Genomic DNA, 17,043 nt, shown 5'->3' with positions numbered 1-17,043 from the left:
CTCGTTTCGGGAAGGGACAATACAAGAGTGATTCTACACAGATCCTAATCCCGTGGAAGGACACGCTTAAAAAGGAAATGGAAATCATAGAATCATAGAATCAAAGAGTTGGAAGAGACCTCCTGGGCCATCATCCAGTCCAACCCCATTCTGCCAAGAAGCAGGAATATTGCATTCAAATCACCCCTGACAAATGGCCATCCAGCCTCTGCTTAAAAGCTTCCAAAGAAGGAGCCTCCACCACACTCCGGGGCAGAGAGTCCCACTGCTGAACGCCTCTCACAGTCAGGAAGTTCTTCCTCATGTTCAGGTGGAATCTCCTCTCTTGTAGTTTGAAGCCATTGTTCCCTTGCGTCCTATTCTCCAGGGAAGCAGAAAACAAGCTTGCTCCCTCCTCCTCCCTGTAGCTTCCTCTCACATATTTACACATGGCTATCCTATCCCCTCTCAGCCTTCTCTTCTTCAGACTAAACATGCCCAGTTCCCTAAGCCGCTCCTCATAGGGCTTGTTCTCCAGACCCTAGTCTCCAAGGAAGCAGAAAACAAGCTTGCTCCCTCCTCCTCCCTGTGGCTTCCTCTCACATATTTATACATGGCTATCATATCTCCTCTCAGCCTTCTCTTCTTCAGGCTAAACATGCCCAGCTCCTTAAGCCGCTCCTCATAGGGCTTGTTCTCCAGACCCTTGATCATTTTAGTCGCCCTCCTCTGGACACATTCCAGCTTGTCAATATCTCTCTTGAATTGTGGTGCCCAGAATTGGACACAATATTCCAGGTAAAGTGGTCTAACCAAAGCAGAATAGAGCATGGGGAGCATGACTTCCCTGGATCTAGACACTATGCTCCTCTTGATGCAGGCCAAAATCCCATTGGCTTTTTTTGCCGCCACATCACATTCCTGGCTCATGTTCCCCTTCCTCCCCACGAGGACTCCAAGATCTTTTCCCCACGTCCTGCTCTCGAGCCAGGCCTCCTCGTCCCCCATTCTGTCTCTTTGCATTTCGTTTTTCCTGCCTAAGTGGAGTATCTTGCATTTGTCCCTGTTGAACTTCATTTTGTTAGTTTTGGCCATTCATCTCTCTAATCTGTCCAGATCGTTTTGAATCCTGCTCCTGTCCTCTGGAGTATTGGCTCTCCCTCCCAATTTGGTGTCGTCTGCAAACTTGATGATCCTGCCTTCTAGCCCTTCATGAATGTTTCACCTGGGCCGCCTTCCCAAATCGCCGTGAAGAAAGAGGCAACACAATGGAAGCCCACAGAGAAACATTTTGATGCAAACTACGGTACGTTTTCCTCTCCAAAGGACACCATGAGCAGAGTCCCCTTCCTTCCTTCCTTCCTTCCTTCCTTCCTTCCCTCCCTCCCTCCCTCCTTCCTTCCTTCCTTCCCTCCCTCCCTCCTTCCTTCCTTCCTTCCTTCCTTCCTTCCTTCCTTCAGGCCTTCGATGCTGTGAAGGCTTTGGCCAAGATGCCTGGGAAGCCTCTTTTGGGCAAAACCACCTGAATTTGGCCCTGCTTTTGGCCTTGGGAAGGAAGAGGTCCTCTCTCAGAGCTCACATGAGCAGACCACCTACTGCAAGGTGCAGGTACAACCCTTCACTATGAAGGAAAATTACGTCACGGATCTGAACCTTTCTTGCTAGAGAAGAAACAGAGCCACCCCCACCACCACCACGTCCACCACGTCCACCTCCTTCCTTGGAAACCAAATGTTTCCTACTGTTAAAAGAGGGGCTTTGAAACCAAGGAACCCTCTGGGTTTGCATTGCTTGGGGAGTCCAGCTGAGCCCGAGCGCAGCCGGGAGCCCCGCCTTCACCTTGGTGTGAGCCGCAGCGGAGAGTTCCGCAGTTCCCGGGACCAAAGTTTGGGACCAACAGATGAAAGTTTGGGACCAACACGGGTTGTTGTTCATTCGTTCAGTCGTCTCCGACTCTTCGTGACCTCATGGACCAGCCCACGCCAGAGCTCCCTGTCGGCCGTTACCACCCCCAGCTCCCTCAAGGTCAGTCCAGTCACTTCAGACCAACACGGGAGACCCTACTAAAAGCAGCTCGAGATCACAGCCTTGGCTCTACCAGGGTCTCCAGAGCGTTGCCGTCACGCTTGGTGGGCTCTTGCTGGAAGGTTTCGGCCTGGACGGAGGACACGGGGACGGTGGCGCGTAGCAGCGCGTGAGAGCAGAGCTTGGCGGTGGCAGTGGCGCTCCTTCGACCGTCACCTGGACTTTGCAGAAATGCTTCAGCAGCCGAGCTTGGGCTTCCTTTTTGGGCTCACACAAGGAGAGGAAATGCAAGGCTTCTCTCAAGCAGCGCAGGTAGCCCGTGTTGAAATCGAATTCTGGGCTCTTCGGGCTGAACGCTGTCAAGGAAAGAGAGGGGAGGACATTCACATCTAGTATTCACATCATACGAAAGGAGGGGTGCAATCATGAAGCCAGCTGTGGTTCCATACACTGCCTGATATGGCCAGTGTCGACCAGTGGTTCCCAGCCTGTGGTCCATGGACCACCAGTGGCCCGCAATAAGGAAAGCATGGTCCTGCATGATGTGGTCAAAGAGATCAGGCACACTTTCGAACTTGGAGGACGTAGACTAGCACTCTCTGATAGTAGGACTGGCAACCCGGTGATGGATGGATGGATGGATGGAAGGAAGGAAGGAAGGAAGGAAGGGAAGGGAAGGGAAGGGAAAGACGGAATTAAGGAAACACAAAAAGGAAGGGAGGATAAAAGGGTAGAAGGGAAGGAAAGAAGGGAAGGAAGGATGAAAGGAAGAAGAGAAAGGTGGAAGGAGAAAGAGGGAGAGGGAAGGAGGGAGGAAAGACAAAAGGGAAGGTAGGAGAAAGGAAGAGAACGAGGAAAGAAGCAAGGAAAGAAGGATAAAAAGGTGGGAGGGAAGGATGGAAGGAGAAAGAAGGAGACGGAGGAATTCAGGAAGGTAAGGTGGAAGGAAAGAGAGGAGGAAAGACAAAAGAGAAGGAAGGACAAAAAGGTGAACGGGAAGGAAGGAAAGGGAAGAAGGAAGAAAGGATGAAGGGGAGGAAGGAGAAAGGGAGAGGGAAGGAAGGGAAGACAAAAGGGAAGGAAGGAGGGAAGTGTGGAAGGGAACGATGGAAAGAGAAAGAAGGAGACAGGGAGGAAGGCAGGGAGGTAAGGTGGAAGGAAGACAAAAGAGAAGGAAGGACGAAAAAGTGGATGGGAAGGAAGGGAAGGAGGAAAGAAAGAAGGATGAAAGGGAGGAAGGAAAGGGTGGAAGGAGAAAGGGAGGAAAGAAGGAAGGGAGGAAAGACAAGGGAAGGAAGAATGAAAGTGTGGAAGGGAAGGATAGAAGGAAGGAAGAAAGGCATGAAGGGAAGGATGGATGGATGGATGGATGGATGGATGGATGGATGGATGGATGGATGGAAGGGAATCCTAGAATCCTAGAGTTGGAAGAGACCTCCTGGGCCATCATCCAGTCCAACCCCATTCTGCCAAGAAGCAGGAATATTGCATTCAAATCACCCCCGACAGATGGCCATCCAGCCTCTGCTTAAAGCTTCCAAAGAAGGAAGACTACAGGAAAGAGAGAAGGAAGGAAAGACAAAAGGGAAGGAAGGAGAAAGGGAGTGGGAGGAACGAGGGACGGAAAGTGCATCTCCACTGTAGAAATACTACACTTTGACTCTGCTCAAGCTGTCAAGGCTCAATGCTATGGAATCAGGGGAGCTGTAGTTTCTTGGGCAGAGAATGCTAAAGCTTGTAAAACTACAACCCCCACAATTCCAACATGAATCTCCTTGGGACATTTGGAGACGATGCTCTAGCCTATCGTTCTGGGTGTTGGGGTCACACCCACGTGGAGCGCATAAGCGCACCCCAGCTCTGTACTCACCATGCCGTTGCATGTGATGCTGCTGCTGCTGTTGCTTCAGGTAACTGACGGCCACTTCGAGGATGTCGGCTTTCTCCAGCTTGGAGTTGGGCTGGTGCCTCTGGAACTCCCTCTCCAGAAGGACCTTCAGCTGCTCAATGCTGCTGTTGATGCGGTCCCTGCGCATCTTCTCCACCACTGGCTTCCTCAGCTGTCGAGGAGAAAGAAGAGAGGCATGAAACCTTGCACAAGCCACCCCCTCAAAACTGCAGCACCCTTCACAAGTCTCTTAGGATAATGTATTGTCGAAGGCTTTCGTGGCTGGAATCACTAGGTTCTTGTGGGTTTTTTTGGGCTATAGAGCCATGTTCTAGAGGCATTTCTCCTGACGTTTCGCCTGCATCTATGGCAAGCATCCTGAGGATGCTTGCCATAGATGCAGGCGAAACGTCAGGAGAAATGCCTCTAGAACATGGCTCTATAGCCCGAAAAAACCCACAAGAACCTAGTCTCTTAGGATAATTTAGAGCAGGCAGGGGCAAACTTTCTAACTTGGGGAAGGATAAAAGGAGAGAGACAGAGGGAAGGAGGGAAGAGTAAGGGAAGGGAGGAAGGAAGGATGGAAGGAGAAAGAGAATGAAGGGGGGAGGAAAGAGGGAAGGAAAAAGGATGGAAGGGTGGAAAGAGGAAGAGAGGGAAGAGGGAGGAAAGAGGCAAGGAAGGAAGGACAAAAGGGTGAAGGGTGGAAGGAGAAAGAAGGAAGGAGGGAGGAAAGATGGAAGGAGGAACTAAAGGGAGAAAAGGAAGGACGGAAGGAGAAAGAGGGAGAGAGAAGGAGGAAGAAAAAGAGAAGGACGAAAGGGAGGAGGGAAAAGATGGGAGGAGAAAGAGAGAGAGGGAAGGAGGGAGGAAAGAGAGGAAGGATGGAAGGAGAAAGAGGGAGAGAGGGAAGGATGGAAGGAGAAAGAGGGAAGGAGGGAGGAAAGATGGAAGGAGGAAGGACTAAAGGGAGAAAGGGAAGGATGGAAGGAGAAAGAGGGAGGGAGAAGGAGGAAGAAAAAGGGAAGGACGAAAGGGAGGAAGGAAAAGATGGGAGGAGAAAGGGAGAGAGGGAAGGAGGGAGGAAAGAGGGAAGGAAGGACGAAAGGGAGGAAGGATGGAAGGAGAAAGAGGGAGAGAGGGAAGGGGGGAGGAAAGAGGGAAGAAAGGACGAAAGGGAAAGAGGGAAGGGTGGAAGAAGAAAGGGAGAGAAGGAGGAAGAAAAAGGGAATGAAGGACAAAAGGGAAGGATGAAAGATGAAAGAGGGAGAGAAGGAAGGAGAGGAAAGAGGGAAGGAAGAATGAAAGGGAGGAAGGGAAGGGTGGAAGGAGAAAGAGAAAGGGGGAAGGAGGGAGGAAAGAAAAGGAAAGAAGGATGGAAGGAGAAAGAGAAAGGGAAGGAAGGACGTAAGGGAGAAAGGGAAGGATGGAATGAGAAAGACAGAGGGAAGGAAGGCAGGATGAAAGCGAGAGGTAAGGAAGGGAAGGAGGAAGGGAAGACAGAAGGAAGGAAAGGGTGGAAGAAGGGAAGGATGAAGGGGTGGAAGAGAATGGAGGAAGGGAGAAAGAGGGATGGAGGAAAGAGAGAATGAAGAAAGGAAGGAGAAAGAGGAAGAGAGGGAAAGAAAGAGGAAAGAGGGAAGGGAGGACGAAAGGGAAAAAGGAAAGGGTGGAAGGAGGAAGAGAAAAAGGGAAGGAGGGAGGAAAGAGAGAAGGAAAGAAGAATGGAAGGGATGGAAGGAGAAAGAAAGGGAAGGAAGGATGTAAGGGAGAAAGGGAAGGATGGATGAGAAAGACAGAGGAGTCAGAACGAAAGGATGGATGGGAAGAATGGAAGGAGAAAGAGAGGTAAGGAAGGGAAAGAGGAAGGAAAGAGAGAAGGAAAGGAGGAAGGGAAGGGTGGAAGAAGGGAAGGATGAAGGAAGGATGAAGGGGTGGAAGAGAATGGAGGAAGGGAGAAAGAGGGATAGAGGAAAGAGAGAATGAAGAAAGGAAGGAGAAAGAGGAAGAGAGGGAAAGAAAGAGGAAAGGGGAAGGAAGAATGAAAGGGTGGAAGGGAAGGAAGGAAGGGAGCGAGAGAGGGAAGGAGGAAAATGAAGGAAGGATCGAATGGTGAGAGAGAGGAGGGCCTGAGAAAAGAGCCCATACCTGCTTTAGAGCCAAGTAGCGGGCCATTATGGAATGGGTTCTCCACAAAATACCCAAAACACATCTAAGTTACCTTATTCTTGTCCTTGCCTGGCAATCTCTCCTCTTCCTTGCGGAGCACGCAGCTGTGGCTGGGAGCCATGCCTTCTCATGCGCTGCTATATCCAAGCCAAAGGCCACCTGATGCGCCCAAGCTCTCTGAGCATCTCTATTTATATCTGGGACGGCGATGTGAGTTTGAGCCGGCGCTGTTTCCCACAGTCTCCCAGCCAATCCAGGCACGCGGGGGGGATAATAGGGAAGCCCCCTTTTTAGCGCACGCTACACTGAGCATCAATGCCCCAGGGAGAATCACCTTCTGCCTGAACCAACTGGTGGAGTGCGCAAAGCCTCACGCCAAAGCCACGCGGAAATCTGGGAAAGATCTTGGCCCTCCAGCTGGCTTCTCTGTGACCGGTTGCATGCCAGCTCTGTCCCACGTGGAGCCCATGCGCCGCCAGAGGAAATAGAGACCACAACCTCCATAGATGTGGGTGAAACGTCAGAAGGGAATGCTTCTGGGACATGGCCAGGCAGCCCGGAGAACTCGCAGCAACCCAACAACACCAACAACAACATTATTTATAACCTGCCCCATAACCCAAGGGGACTCAAAAGATGGTGCTGAAACTGCACACGTGTCATCATACAAGTCTCTCTAGGTTACGTGCCAATTTACAACCCGGAACTGATAGCGGTCTTGATGTTACAGGTGCTGAAGTGGAGTGAGGTTTGAGAATGGATCCAGCGGACTCCTCAAGTTCCTTTACTTGAAAGTCCGCACACCAAAGGAGACGTTCGATGAGATGAAAGAGGTCGGTGGTGAGGATTCCCCATCATAGGATGTAGGCACGAACTGGTATCGCCGATTCCAATGTGGTGGTCAGTCTTCGGTGGAAACAGCTCCAATTCCAAGTTGACCCCACTCTAACTATTGATAAACACACCATCCAGCAAGTGGAGGTCGCCATATTGGAAAATAATCTATATAAATAAAAATGTAATGTTCGTTTGTGGGATTCACAGAACTCAAAACCTTGGGTTTTGGAGTTGTAGTTCACCTACATCCAGAGATCCCTGTGGACTCAAACAATGATGGATCGGGACCAAACTCTACACAAATACTCAATATGCCCAAATGTGAACACTGGTGGAGTTTGGGGAAAATAGAATCTTGACATTTGGGAGTTGTAGTTGCTGGGATTTATAGTTCACCTACAATCAAAGAGCATTCTGAACCCCACCAACGATAGAATTGAACCAATCTTGGGACACAGAACTCCCATGATCAACAGAAAACACTACAAGAGTTTGGTGCGCAGTGTCCTTTGGTTTTGGAGTTGTAGTTCACCTACATCTAGAGATCAATGTGGACTCAAACAATGATGGAGCTGGATCAAACTCTACACAAATACTCAATGTGCCCAAATGTGAACACTGGTGGAGTTTGGGGAAAATAGAATCTTGACATTTGGGAGTTGTAGTTGCTGGGATTTATAGTTCACCTACAATCAAAGAGCAATCTGAACCCCACCAACGATAGAATTGAACCAAACTTGGCACACAGTTCTCCCATGACCAACAGAAAATACTGGAAGGGTTTGGTGGGCAGTGTCCTTTGGTTTTGGAGTTGTAGTTCACCTACATCTAGAGATCCCTGTGGACTCAAACAATGATGGATCTGGACTAAACTGTACACGAATACTCAATATGCCCAAATGTGAACACTGGTGGAGTTTGGGGAAAATAGAATCTTGACATTTGGGAGTTGTAGTTGCTGGGATTTATAGTTCACCTATAATCAAAGAGTGTTCTGAGCCCCACCAATGATAGAATGGGGCCAAACTTCCCACACAGAACCCCCATGACCAATGGAAAATACTCAAGGCCATCCAGTTCAACTCCCTTCACCAGGGCAAGAAAACGTAAACAAAGCCCTCCTGACGAAGAGATAGATATGATTCACGCACACACATAGTATCATAGGAGACGAACAATGATATCTTGCATGTTCCAGGGTGGGCAAAGCAGACGCTCTCCACATCAACACTGGCGAAGAAACAGCAAGACATACTGTTTACCCACAAGCAGAAAGAAATCACATAGATTAGAAACCAAGACTTTCTCATTACTTTATTTTCCAGATCAACAGACTGGGCCACAGCAACGCCTGGCAGGGGACCGCTAGTAATACATAATAATAAAACGTTATTTACACCCTGCCACCATCTCTCTCCCCAAGGGACTCGGAGCGGCTTACATGAGGCCAAGCCCAACAACAAATCAATACAAAAAAAAAGCAATAAGCAAAAACAATACTATACTATACAATTAATATAAATCATATATAAACAATAAGCAATAACACACAAGGATTTAATAACCTATGGCCAGACCAAATGTAATAGCTTAAAACCGGGATTGTGGTGCCGCTGGCTGAGTGTCGGCTGCATTAAGATCACTCTGACCAAAAGGTCATGAGTTTGAAGCCAGCCCGGGTTGGAGTGGGTTTCCAACCAATTGTGTAGCCTGTTGTTGACCTTTGCAACCCGAAAGACAGTTGGAAAATTAGGTACCACCTTAAAGTGTGGGGAGGCTAAATTAACTGATGTATGAGGCCATAAAGAAGACTCCAGCAAAGCATTCCAGCGGGGAAGCATGCGGGGAATGCGGAAGTGCTTCATCAGCGTCGCAGATGGACGAGGAAAGCGACAGCTCCCCTGGCGGCCAGGAAAAAGCAAAGCATTCCAGTGGGGAAGCATGCGGGGAATGCGGAAGTGCTTCATCAGCGTCGCAGATGGATGAGCAAAGCGACAGCTCCCCTGGCGGCCAGAAAAAGGTTAAATAGCCTCTGTGTATGTCTGTATATGTGTTGTATGTCAAAAATTGGCATGGAATGTTTGCCATATATGTGTACACTGTAATCCGCCCTGAGTCCCCTACGGGGTGAGGAGAAGGGCGGAATATAAAAGCTGTAAATAAATAATACACATGAAAACATTGCGATGACCTTTCCCCGAGCTGGCTTCTCGTCTACCAGCCGGGCGAGAACTCCGCCTGACACACAAATCAAGACAAGCTTGCCGGGTCAGGTCACTGTCAAGGCTTTCTATACTTTCAGTATCATCTTCCCTCTGTCTATGTCTGTATATGTTGTATGTCAAAATTGGCATGGAATGTTTGCCATATATGTGTACACTGTAATCTGCCCTGAGTCCCCTGCGGGGTGAGGAGAAGGGCGGAATATAAATGCTGCAAATCAATCAATCAATCAATCAATAATAAAAATTTAAAAATAAATAAATAAACACTGGTCATGAACAAGGTAGGATATATCTGGTAGGAGAGTTTTCGAAAGAAATGAGGGGAGCGCAGTCCAACCCAACCCAATAGTTAAAGTGCATTCTGAGGACATTTTGCTGGGAATCGTTTCCTTATTCCGGGAAGGCACTCTGGAACTGCCATGTTTTCAGGCTCCTCCAAAAGCCTGCCAATGTTGGGGCATGCCTGATGTCCTTGGGAAGTGAGTTCCAGAGTCAGGGGGCCACCACCGAGAAGGCCCTCTCCCTCGTCCCCACCAATCACGCCTGCAAGGGAAGCGGGAGAGCGAGCAGAACCTCTCCAGATGATCGAAGGGATCGCGTGAGTTTGTACACAGAAATGCAGTCACCACGTAACCATTCTCCACCAAGCCCAAAATGTCAAGATGAGTGTGGGGTCCGTGGAAAAAATCACCCATGACCATCTTCACATGCATAAGGGATCTGCTTGCTGGATCACACTTTTCCAGAAGCAGGAATGAGTCGAATCCTCTCTGGCTCCTTTGACAATGATGTGCCATGGAAACCAGGAGGACTTTCTCAACAGACTGGTCACACAGGGTGAAAACTGGGTCCATCACTCTGATCCTGAGACTCAAGTCCAGTCGATGCCGTGGAAGCATCCTGACTCACCACCTCCAAAGAGGGCACGTGCCCAACTGTCAAAGAATCCTAGAGTTGGAAGAGACCTCGTAGACCATCCAGTCCAACCCCATTCTGCCAAGAAGCAGGAATCTTGCATTCAAAACACTCCCGACAGATGGCCATCCAGCCTCTGTTTCAAAGCCTCCAAAGAAGGAGCCTCCACCACACTCCCTCCGGGGCAGAGAGTTCCACTGCTGAACGGCTCTCACAGTCAGGAAGTTCTTCCTCATGTTCAGGTGGAATCCCCTTTCTTGTAGTTTGAAGTGTCCTAGTCTCCATGGAAGCAGAAAACAAGCTTGCTCCCTCCTCCTCCTCCCTGTGGCTTTCTCTCACCTATTTATCCATGGCTATCATGTCTCCTCTCATCCTTCTCTTCTTCAGGCTAAACTCCTTAAGCCGCTCCTCATAGGGCTTGTTCTCCAGACCCTTGATCATTTTAGTCGCCCTCCTCCGGATGCATTCCAGCTTGTCAACATCTCCCTTCAATTGTGGTGCCCAGAACTGGACACAATATTCCCGGTGTGGTCTAACCAAAGCAGAATAGAGCATGGGGAGCACGACTTCCCTGGATCGAGACACTAGTCCGCTCTTGATGCAGGCCAAAATCCCATCCCAGAAGGCCTGGTCTAGGGGATGCTGGGAGCTGTAGTCCAGATGAGAGTGTGGATATAGTATTGTGTGTTTTGCTTTTGCACATGCGCTGTAGCATCTTCTTGCTCTATTGGCTTTTTAAGTCCCTTCTGCTGTGTTTTGTGTGTGTGTGTGTGTGTGTGTGTGTTTATGAGTGATGGTCACTCATTGGCCTGAGAGGTGTCTTGTGTCCAAATTTGGTGTCAATTTGTCCAGTGGTTTTTGAGTTATATTAATCCTCAAACTAACATTTTTTCTTTATATAGATGAGAGTGAGGCTGAGACGGATGCCCCAATGCTAGCGAATGGGAGTGGGGGTCCCCTGGTCCCCTCCCTTGGATTTCTTCTTCTCCCCTTGGATGGTTGTGGCATCCCCAGCTGAAGGGACACGTGACTTCACGGCACATTCACGGCCCACAATGGCGTTATTAGCACCAGGCTGTGTGGGTTTGAGTTCCTCGGGGTTTCCCACACTTTCCCCCCATTCTGTGGGGACAATAGGCGTGTGCCTCGCCAGTACAGGCCGCATTAGTGACGGTCTTTGAGCCTGAATGCGTGGCGCGGGGGCCAAGGGGGGCAAGGAAAGCCCAACTCCCAAAAGACCATCTGGTTCATCGTGACACTCAAGCCATGTGGGTCAGGGGCGGCCACCATGAAGGTGGGAGGGACACGCCCTTTGACACCACTACGGCCACTTTAACCAGCTTCAGATATGAGCTCCCTGTCAATCTCAAGCTTCCCGGCCCAAAGATGAACCGCCCCCAGGGCAAGTCAAACGTATTGGACGCCCTTCAAGGTGAAGGCATTGCAGTCAATATGGCCCAACAGGTTGCAGGATTATTTTGACCATGAACGAATGATAGTTATGGGACTGGTTTCCTTGGAAGTCCGTCTGTTTGTCTATCTGTCCATCCGTCCGTCCATCCATCTACCCACTTATCCACCCATCTACCTACCTACCTACCCATCTATTCCTCTATCCACCCATCCATCCATTCCTCTATCTATCTCTCTATCTCTCCCTTCCTTCCTCCCTCCCTCCCCCACTCCTTCCATCCATATATTCATCTATTTATCTATCAATCTATCCCTCAATTCATCCATCCATCCATCCCCCTCTCACTCCATGCATCCATCTATCTATCTATCTATCTATCTATCTATCTATCTATCTATCTATCATCTATCTATCTATTCCTCTATCCCTCTATCCATCCCTCTCTCTCTTCATCCATCTATCTATCTATCTATCTATCTGTATCTACCTATCTATTCCTTTATCCCTCTATCCACCCCCCTCTCTCTATCTCTCTATCTATCCCTCTATCCATCCCTCTCTCTCTCTCTCCATTCATCTATCTATCATCTATCTATCTATCCCTCTATCCCTTTATCTATCTATCTATCTATCTATCTATCTATCTATCTATCTATCTATCCCTCTATCTATCCCTCTATCTATCTATCTATCTATCTATCTATCTATCTATCTGTATCTACCTATCTATTCCTTTATCCCTCTATCCATCCCCCCCCTCTCTCTCTCTCTCCATTCATCTATCTATCTATCTATCTATCTATCTATCTATCTATCTATCTATCTGTATCTACCTATCTATTCCTTTATCCCTCTATTCATCCCTCTCTCTCTCCATTCATCTATCTATCATCTATCTATCTATCCCTCTATCCCTCTATCTATCTATCTATCTATCTATCTATCTATCTATCTATCTATCTATCCCTCTATCCCTCTATCTATCTATCTATCTATCTATCTATCTATCTATCTATCTATCTGTATCTACCTATCTATTCCTTTATCCCTCTATCCATCCCCCCCTCTCTCTCTCTCTTCATTCATCTATCTATCTATCTATCTATCTATCTATCTATCTATCTATCTATCTATGCTACTTAGGCAATCCCTCGTAGTCCGAGGATGATGGTCCTCCAAGGTTGGTGTCCTGGCGGTGGGTCGGTAGGTGACTGTGGAGCCCAATTCTTGACCTGCATCTTCTCCCGCAGTGAGGGCATCGGTTTCCAAGTGGAAGGCAGTCTCGGTCGGGGTTGGCTTGATGTGCTTTCCTCTTGCACATTTCCCTCTTTTGCCCTCCATTTGGCTGCCTATGGTCAACATTTTCTAATGTTATGCCATTAAGCTGTATCTCTGGCATTGGAGAGGGATTGGCTGGTGACGGCTGGGACAGCACTTTGGTTTTCTCGATGTTCAATGACAGGCTGAGCTTCTCGTATGCTTCTGTGAAGGTGTCTAGAGTGGCTTGTAGGTCTTCTTCTGAATGTGCACAAATGACGTTGTCATCAGCATACTGGAGTTCTATAACAGACTGCAGGAAGAGCATTTTGGTTTTTTCAATGTTCAATGACAGGCCGAGCTTCTCGTATGCTTCTGTGAAGGTATTTAGAGTGGCTTGTAGGTCTTCTTCTGAATGCGCACAGATGACGTTGTCATCAGCATACTGGAGTTCTATAACAGACTGCAGGAAGAGCATTTTGGTTTTCTCAATGTTCAATGACAGGCCGAGCTTCTCGTATGCTTCTGCAAAGGTGTCTAGAGGGGCTTGTAGGTCTTCTGAATGCGTACAGATGACGTTGTCATCAGCATATGGGAGTTCTATAACATGTTGTTGTGACCTTGGTTTTGGCTTTCAGTCTGCGGAGGGTAAATAGTCTGGTAGATGATTTCCACTCCGTTGGGAAGCTTCCCATCAACAAGATGAAGTATCATAGCAATGAAGATGGAAAATAAGGTTGTTTGACACCTGATTCCGCCTTAAATGGGTCACTTTGCAGCTGAGCACTCCTCTAGAGTAAGAAACGGAGCTTGCCTCCTTGGTTTGGAAAGAGTGCGTGTGTGGCGTGCAGACCCAGAAAGCACATGCGCCTGCCTGCAGCCGAGCACTCCTCTAGAGTAAGAAACAGAACTCGCCTCCTTGCCTTGGATTCTTCCAATGGCAGAAGGGGCTGGATTGGATGACCCTTGGGGGTCTCTTCCAGTTCTATGGTCCTAGAATTCTATGACTTTTCCCATGGCAGAAGAGGTTGGACTGGATGGCCCTTGAGGTCTCTTCCTGTTCTCTGCTTCCATTTGCTTCAAGAACATGGCTGCAAGGAGGCGGCAAAGTCCCCCTTATCACAGAATCCTAGAATCCTAGAAGAGTTGGAAGAGACCTCTTGGGCCATCATCCAGTCCAACCCCATTCTGCCAAGAAGCAGGAATATTGCATTCAAATCACCCCCGACAGATGGCCATCCAGCCTCTGTTTAAAAGCCTCCAAAGAAGGAGCCACCACCACACTCCGACGCAGAGAGTTCCACCGCTGAACGGCTCTCATAGTCATAGAATCATAGAATCCTAGAGTTGGAAGAGACCTCCTGGGCCTTCATCCAGTCCAACCCCATTCTGCCAAGAAGCAGGAATATTGCATTCAAATCACTCCCGACAGATGGCCATCCAGCCTCTGTTTCAAAGCTTCCAAAGAAGGAGCCTCCACCACACTCCAGGGCAGAGAGTTCCACTGCTGAACGGCTCTCACAGTCAGGAAGTTCTTCCTCATGTTCAGATGGAATCTCCTCTCTTGTAGTTTGAAGCCATTGTTCCCTTGCGTCCTAGTCTCCAGGGAAGCAGAAACGAAGCTTGCTCCCTCCTCCCTAGAACTTCCTCTCACATATTTATACATGGCCCTCATCGTATCTCCTCTCAGCCTTCTCTTCTTCGGACTAAACATGCCCAGCTCCTTAAGCCGCTCCTCACAGGACTTGTTCTCCAGACCCTTGATCTGCTCCCTCCTCCCTGTGGCGTCCTCTCACATATTTATACATGGCTATCATCATATCTCCTCTCAGCCTTCTCTTCTCCAGGCTAAACATGCCCAGCTCCTTAAGCCGCTCCTCATAGGGCTTGTTCTCCAGACCCTTGATCTGCTCCCTCCTCCCTGTGGCTTCCTCTCACGTATTTATCCATGGCCCTCATTATATCTCCTCTCAGCCTTCTCTTCTTCAGGCTAAACATGCCCAGCTCCTTAAGCCGCTCCTCATAGGGCTTGTTCTCCCGACCCTTGATCTGCTCCCTCCTCCCTGTGGCTTCCCCTCACATATTTATACATGGCTATCATCATATCTCCTCTCAGCCTTCTTTTCTTCAGGCTAAACATGCCCAGCTCCTTAAGCCGCTCCTCATAGGGCTTGTTCTCCAGACCCTTGATCTGCTCCCTCCTCCCTGTGGCTTCCTCTCACGTATTTATCCATGGCCCTCATTATATCTCCTCTCAGCCTTCTCTTCTTCAGGCTAAACATGCCCAGCTCCTTAAGCCGCTCCTCATAGGGCTTGTTCTCCAGACCCTTGATCTGCTCCCTCCTCCCTCTGGCTTCCTCTCACATATTTATACATGGCTATCATATCTCCTCTCAGCCTTCTCTTCTTCAGGCTAAACATGCCCAGCTCCTTAAGCCGCTCCTCATAGGGCTTGTTCTCCAGACCCTGGATCATTTGAGTCGCCCTCTTCCTCTGGACACATTCCCTTCCAGTGCTCTCACTACTACGCTGCTCCTAATTGTACATGTGTCGCTTAATGCTTGCTGCATGTTGTGAGCCGTTCTGGCCAAGCCTTGCCAAAGAGCTTATGGTTTCTAACGCGGGGCATTCTCTTCCACATTTCCGGCTTAACCTTTAAGTGCTGAGCGGCGAAGGCGGGAAACGTCTGCAGAATTGCCCCTCTTGAAGCCCTCCGCCCACCCCCTCCGCCCCCCCATGCACATTGCCCCTGCCCCCCCCCCCCCCCCGCCCTATGCCTCCTCGTGGAAATTCCCATAAGTTCCCTTTCTTGGGTGCACAAGAGGGATTTATTATTTCCTGGTTTATTGACTCTGCAAAGCCCTGGGGATTACGGCTGCTTTGCACATGAATGCGCGGAGTGTGTTGCACAAAGGGCCGGGCCTGTGGGATAATGCCTTGGGATGTGGGAAAGAGCTGACCCTCCGGCATGGCAGGCTGGTGCCTGATGGTAAGGGTCAATTAGGCTTCAAAGGGGGGCATTGCCCTCGAAGGAAGAGCCCCCAAGCCTGGCTATTATGGAGCGGGGGTCCTCTGCGCCCGTGCTGCGCCTCCACTCCCATGCAACCACCAGAAAGTGTAACCAAGGCAGCCTTTGCACATACACTTCCATTGCAATTTCGGGATCTCATCACATTATTTATGTATTAATTGGATTTATATCCCGCCACTCCACGAAGGCTTGGAGCAGTTTACAATATACATATGAGATGTTGTTGTTGTTGTTCATTCGTTCACTGTGGACTCACACAATGATGGATTTGGACGAAACTTGGCACAAATACTCAATATGCCCAAATGTGAACACTGGTGGAGCTTGGGGGAAATAGACCTTGATATTTTGGGAGTTGTAGTTATTATTATTATTATTATTATTATTATTATTATTATTATCATTATTTGTACCCCGCTAGCATCTCCCGAAGGACTCGATGCGGCTTACACAGGCCGAAGCCTCAAAACACAATACAATAAAAACATAACACAACAATAACAAAGCAAATCAAACAATAAGCAGAATAACGACAATGGCAATACATCAAGACATTATTAAAACTGGTTCGGCCGGTGCACTGGGGTACAGGGTTAAAAGTGCTGAAATGGCAGGAGGTACGTAGGATTAAAAGTGCGGAGTGCAGCGAAGATTAGTTATGCTAAGGTGCTACTAGGACTTGGGGTGGGGATTCCTAGTCTGAGAAGGCACAACGGAATAGCCAGGTTTTTAGGTTCCTTCTGAAAACTGCTAAGGTAGGGGCCTGTCGGAGATCTTTTGGGAGGGCGTTCCAAAGTCGGGGGGCCGCCACAGAGAAAGCCCTGTCTCGTGTCCCCACCAAGCGCGCTTGCGACGTGGATGGGATCACGAGCAGGGCCTCCCCAGATGATCGGAGTGAGCGTGAGGGTTCGTAGGTGGAGATGCGGTCACGCAGGTAGGGTGGTCCCAAACCGTTCAGGGCTTTGTAGGTGAGCACCTGCACCTTGAATTGGGCTCGGAAAATAAATGGCAGCCAGTGGAGCTCCTTAAACAGAGGGGTAGACCTCTCTCGATAATGAGCCCCGGTTAGCATCCTGGCTGCTGCCCGCTGGACCAATTGAAGTTTCCGAGCCGTCTTCAAGGGCAGCCCCACGTAGAGCGCATTGCAGTAATCCATTCTAGAGGTGACCAAGGCGTGGACCACCCCGGCCAGATCCGCCTTCTCGAGGTACGGTCGCAGCTGGCGCACAAGTTTCAGTTGTGCAAAGGCCCTCCCGGATACCGCCGACGCCTGAGCCTCAAGTGTGAGCGAAGAATCCAAGAG

General features: G+C 49.1%; 1 protein-coding gene across 1 annotated transcript; it reads right to left on the bottom strand.

Annotated features, from left to right (window-relative positions):
- Positions 1-1,398: 1,398 nt before the first annotated feature.
- LOC132764878 (transcription factor HES-5-like) lies at positions 1,399-6,233 on the bottom strand. Its single transcript, XM_060759054.2, has 3 exons — positions 6,114-6,233; positions 3,875-4,064; positions 1,399-2,360 (listed from the first exon to the last, which is right to left on the bottom strand). Exons 1-3 carry the CDS (start codon positions 6,180-6,182, stop codon positions 2,074-2,076), a joined length of 546 nt encoding a protein of 181 aa, XP_060615037.2. The 5' UTR covers positions 6,183-6,233; the 3' UTR covers positions 1,399-2,073.
- Positions 6,234-17,043: the final 10,810 nt, after the last annotated feature.

This window comes from Anolis sagrei, chromosome 13 (assembly GCF_037176765.1).
Source record: "Anolis sagrei isolate rAnoSag1 chromosome 13, rAnoSag1.mat, whole genome shotgun sequence".
Lineage (NCBI taxonomy): Eukaryota > Metazoa > Chordata > Lepidosauria > Squamata > Dactyloidae > Anolis > Anolis sagrei.
Note: the sequence above shows the minus strand (reverse complement) of the source record. Positions and strands in the feature narration are given on the sequence as shown.

Bases quoted from the DNA above. Each gene is read 5' to 3' on its own strand.
- LOC132764878 (XM_060759054.2), bottom strand. From the start codon at position 6,182: ATGGCTCCCAGCCACAGCTGCGTGCTCCGCAAGGAAGAGGAGAGATTG. The intron at 4,065-6,113 runs GTAACTTAGATG...TCTCCTCGACAG, and splicing joins CAGGCAAGGACAAGAATAAG to CTGAGGAAGCCAGTGGTGGA. The intron at 2,361-3,874 runs GTGAGTACAGAG...TTTCCTTGACAG, and splicing joins GCATCACATGCAACGGCATG to CGTTCAGCCCGAAGAGCCCA.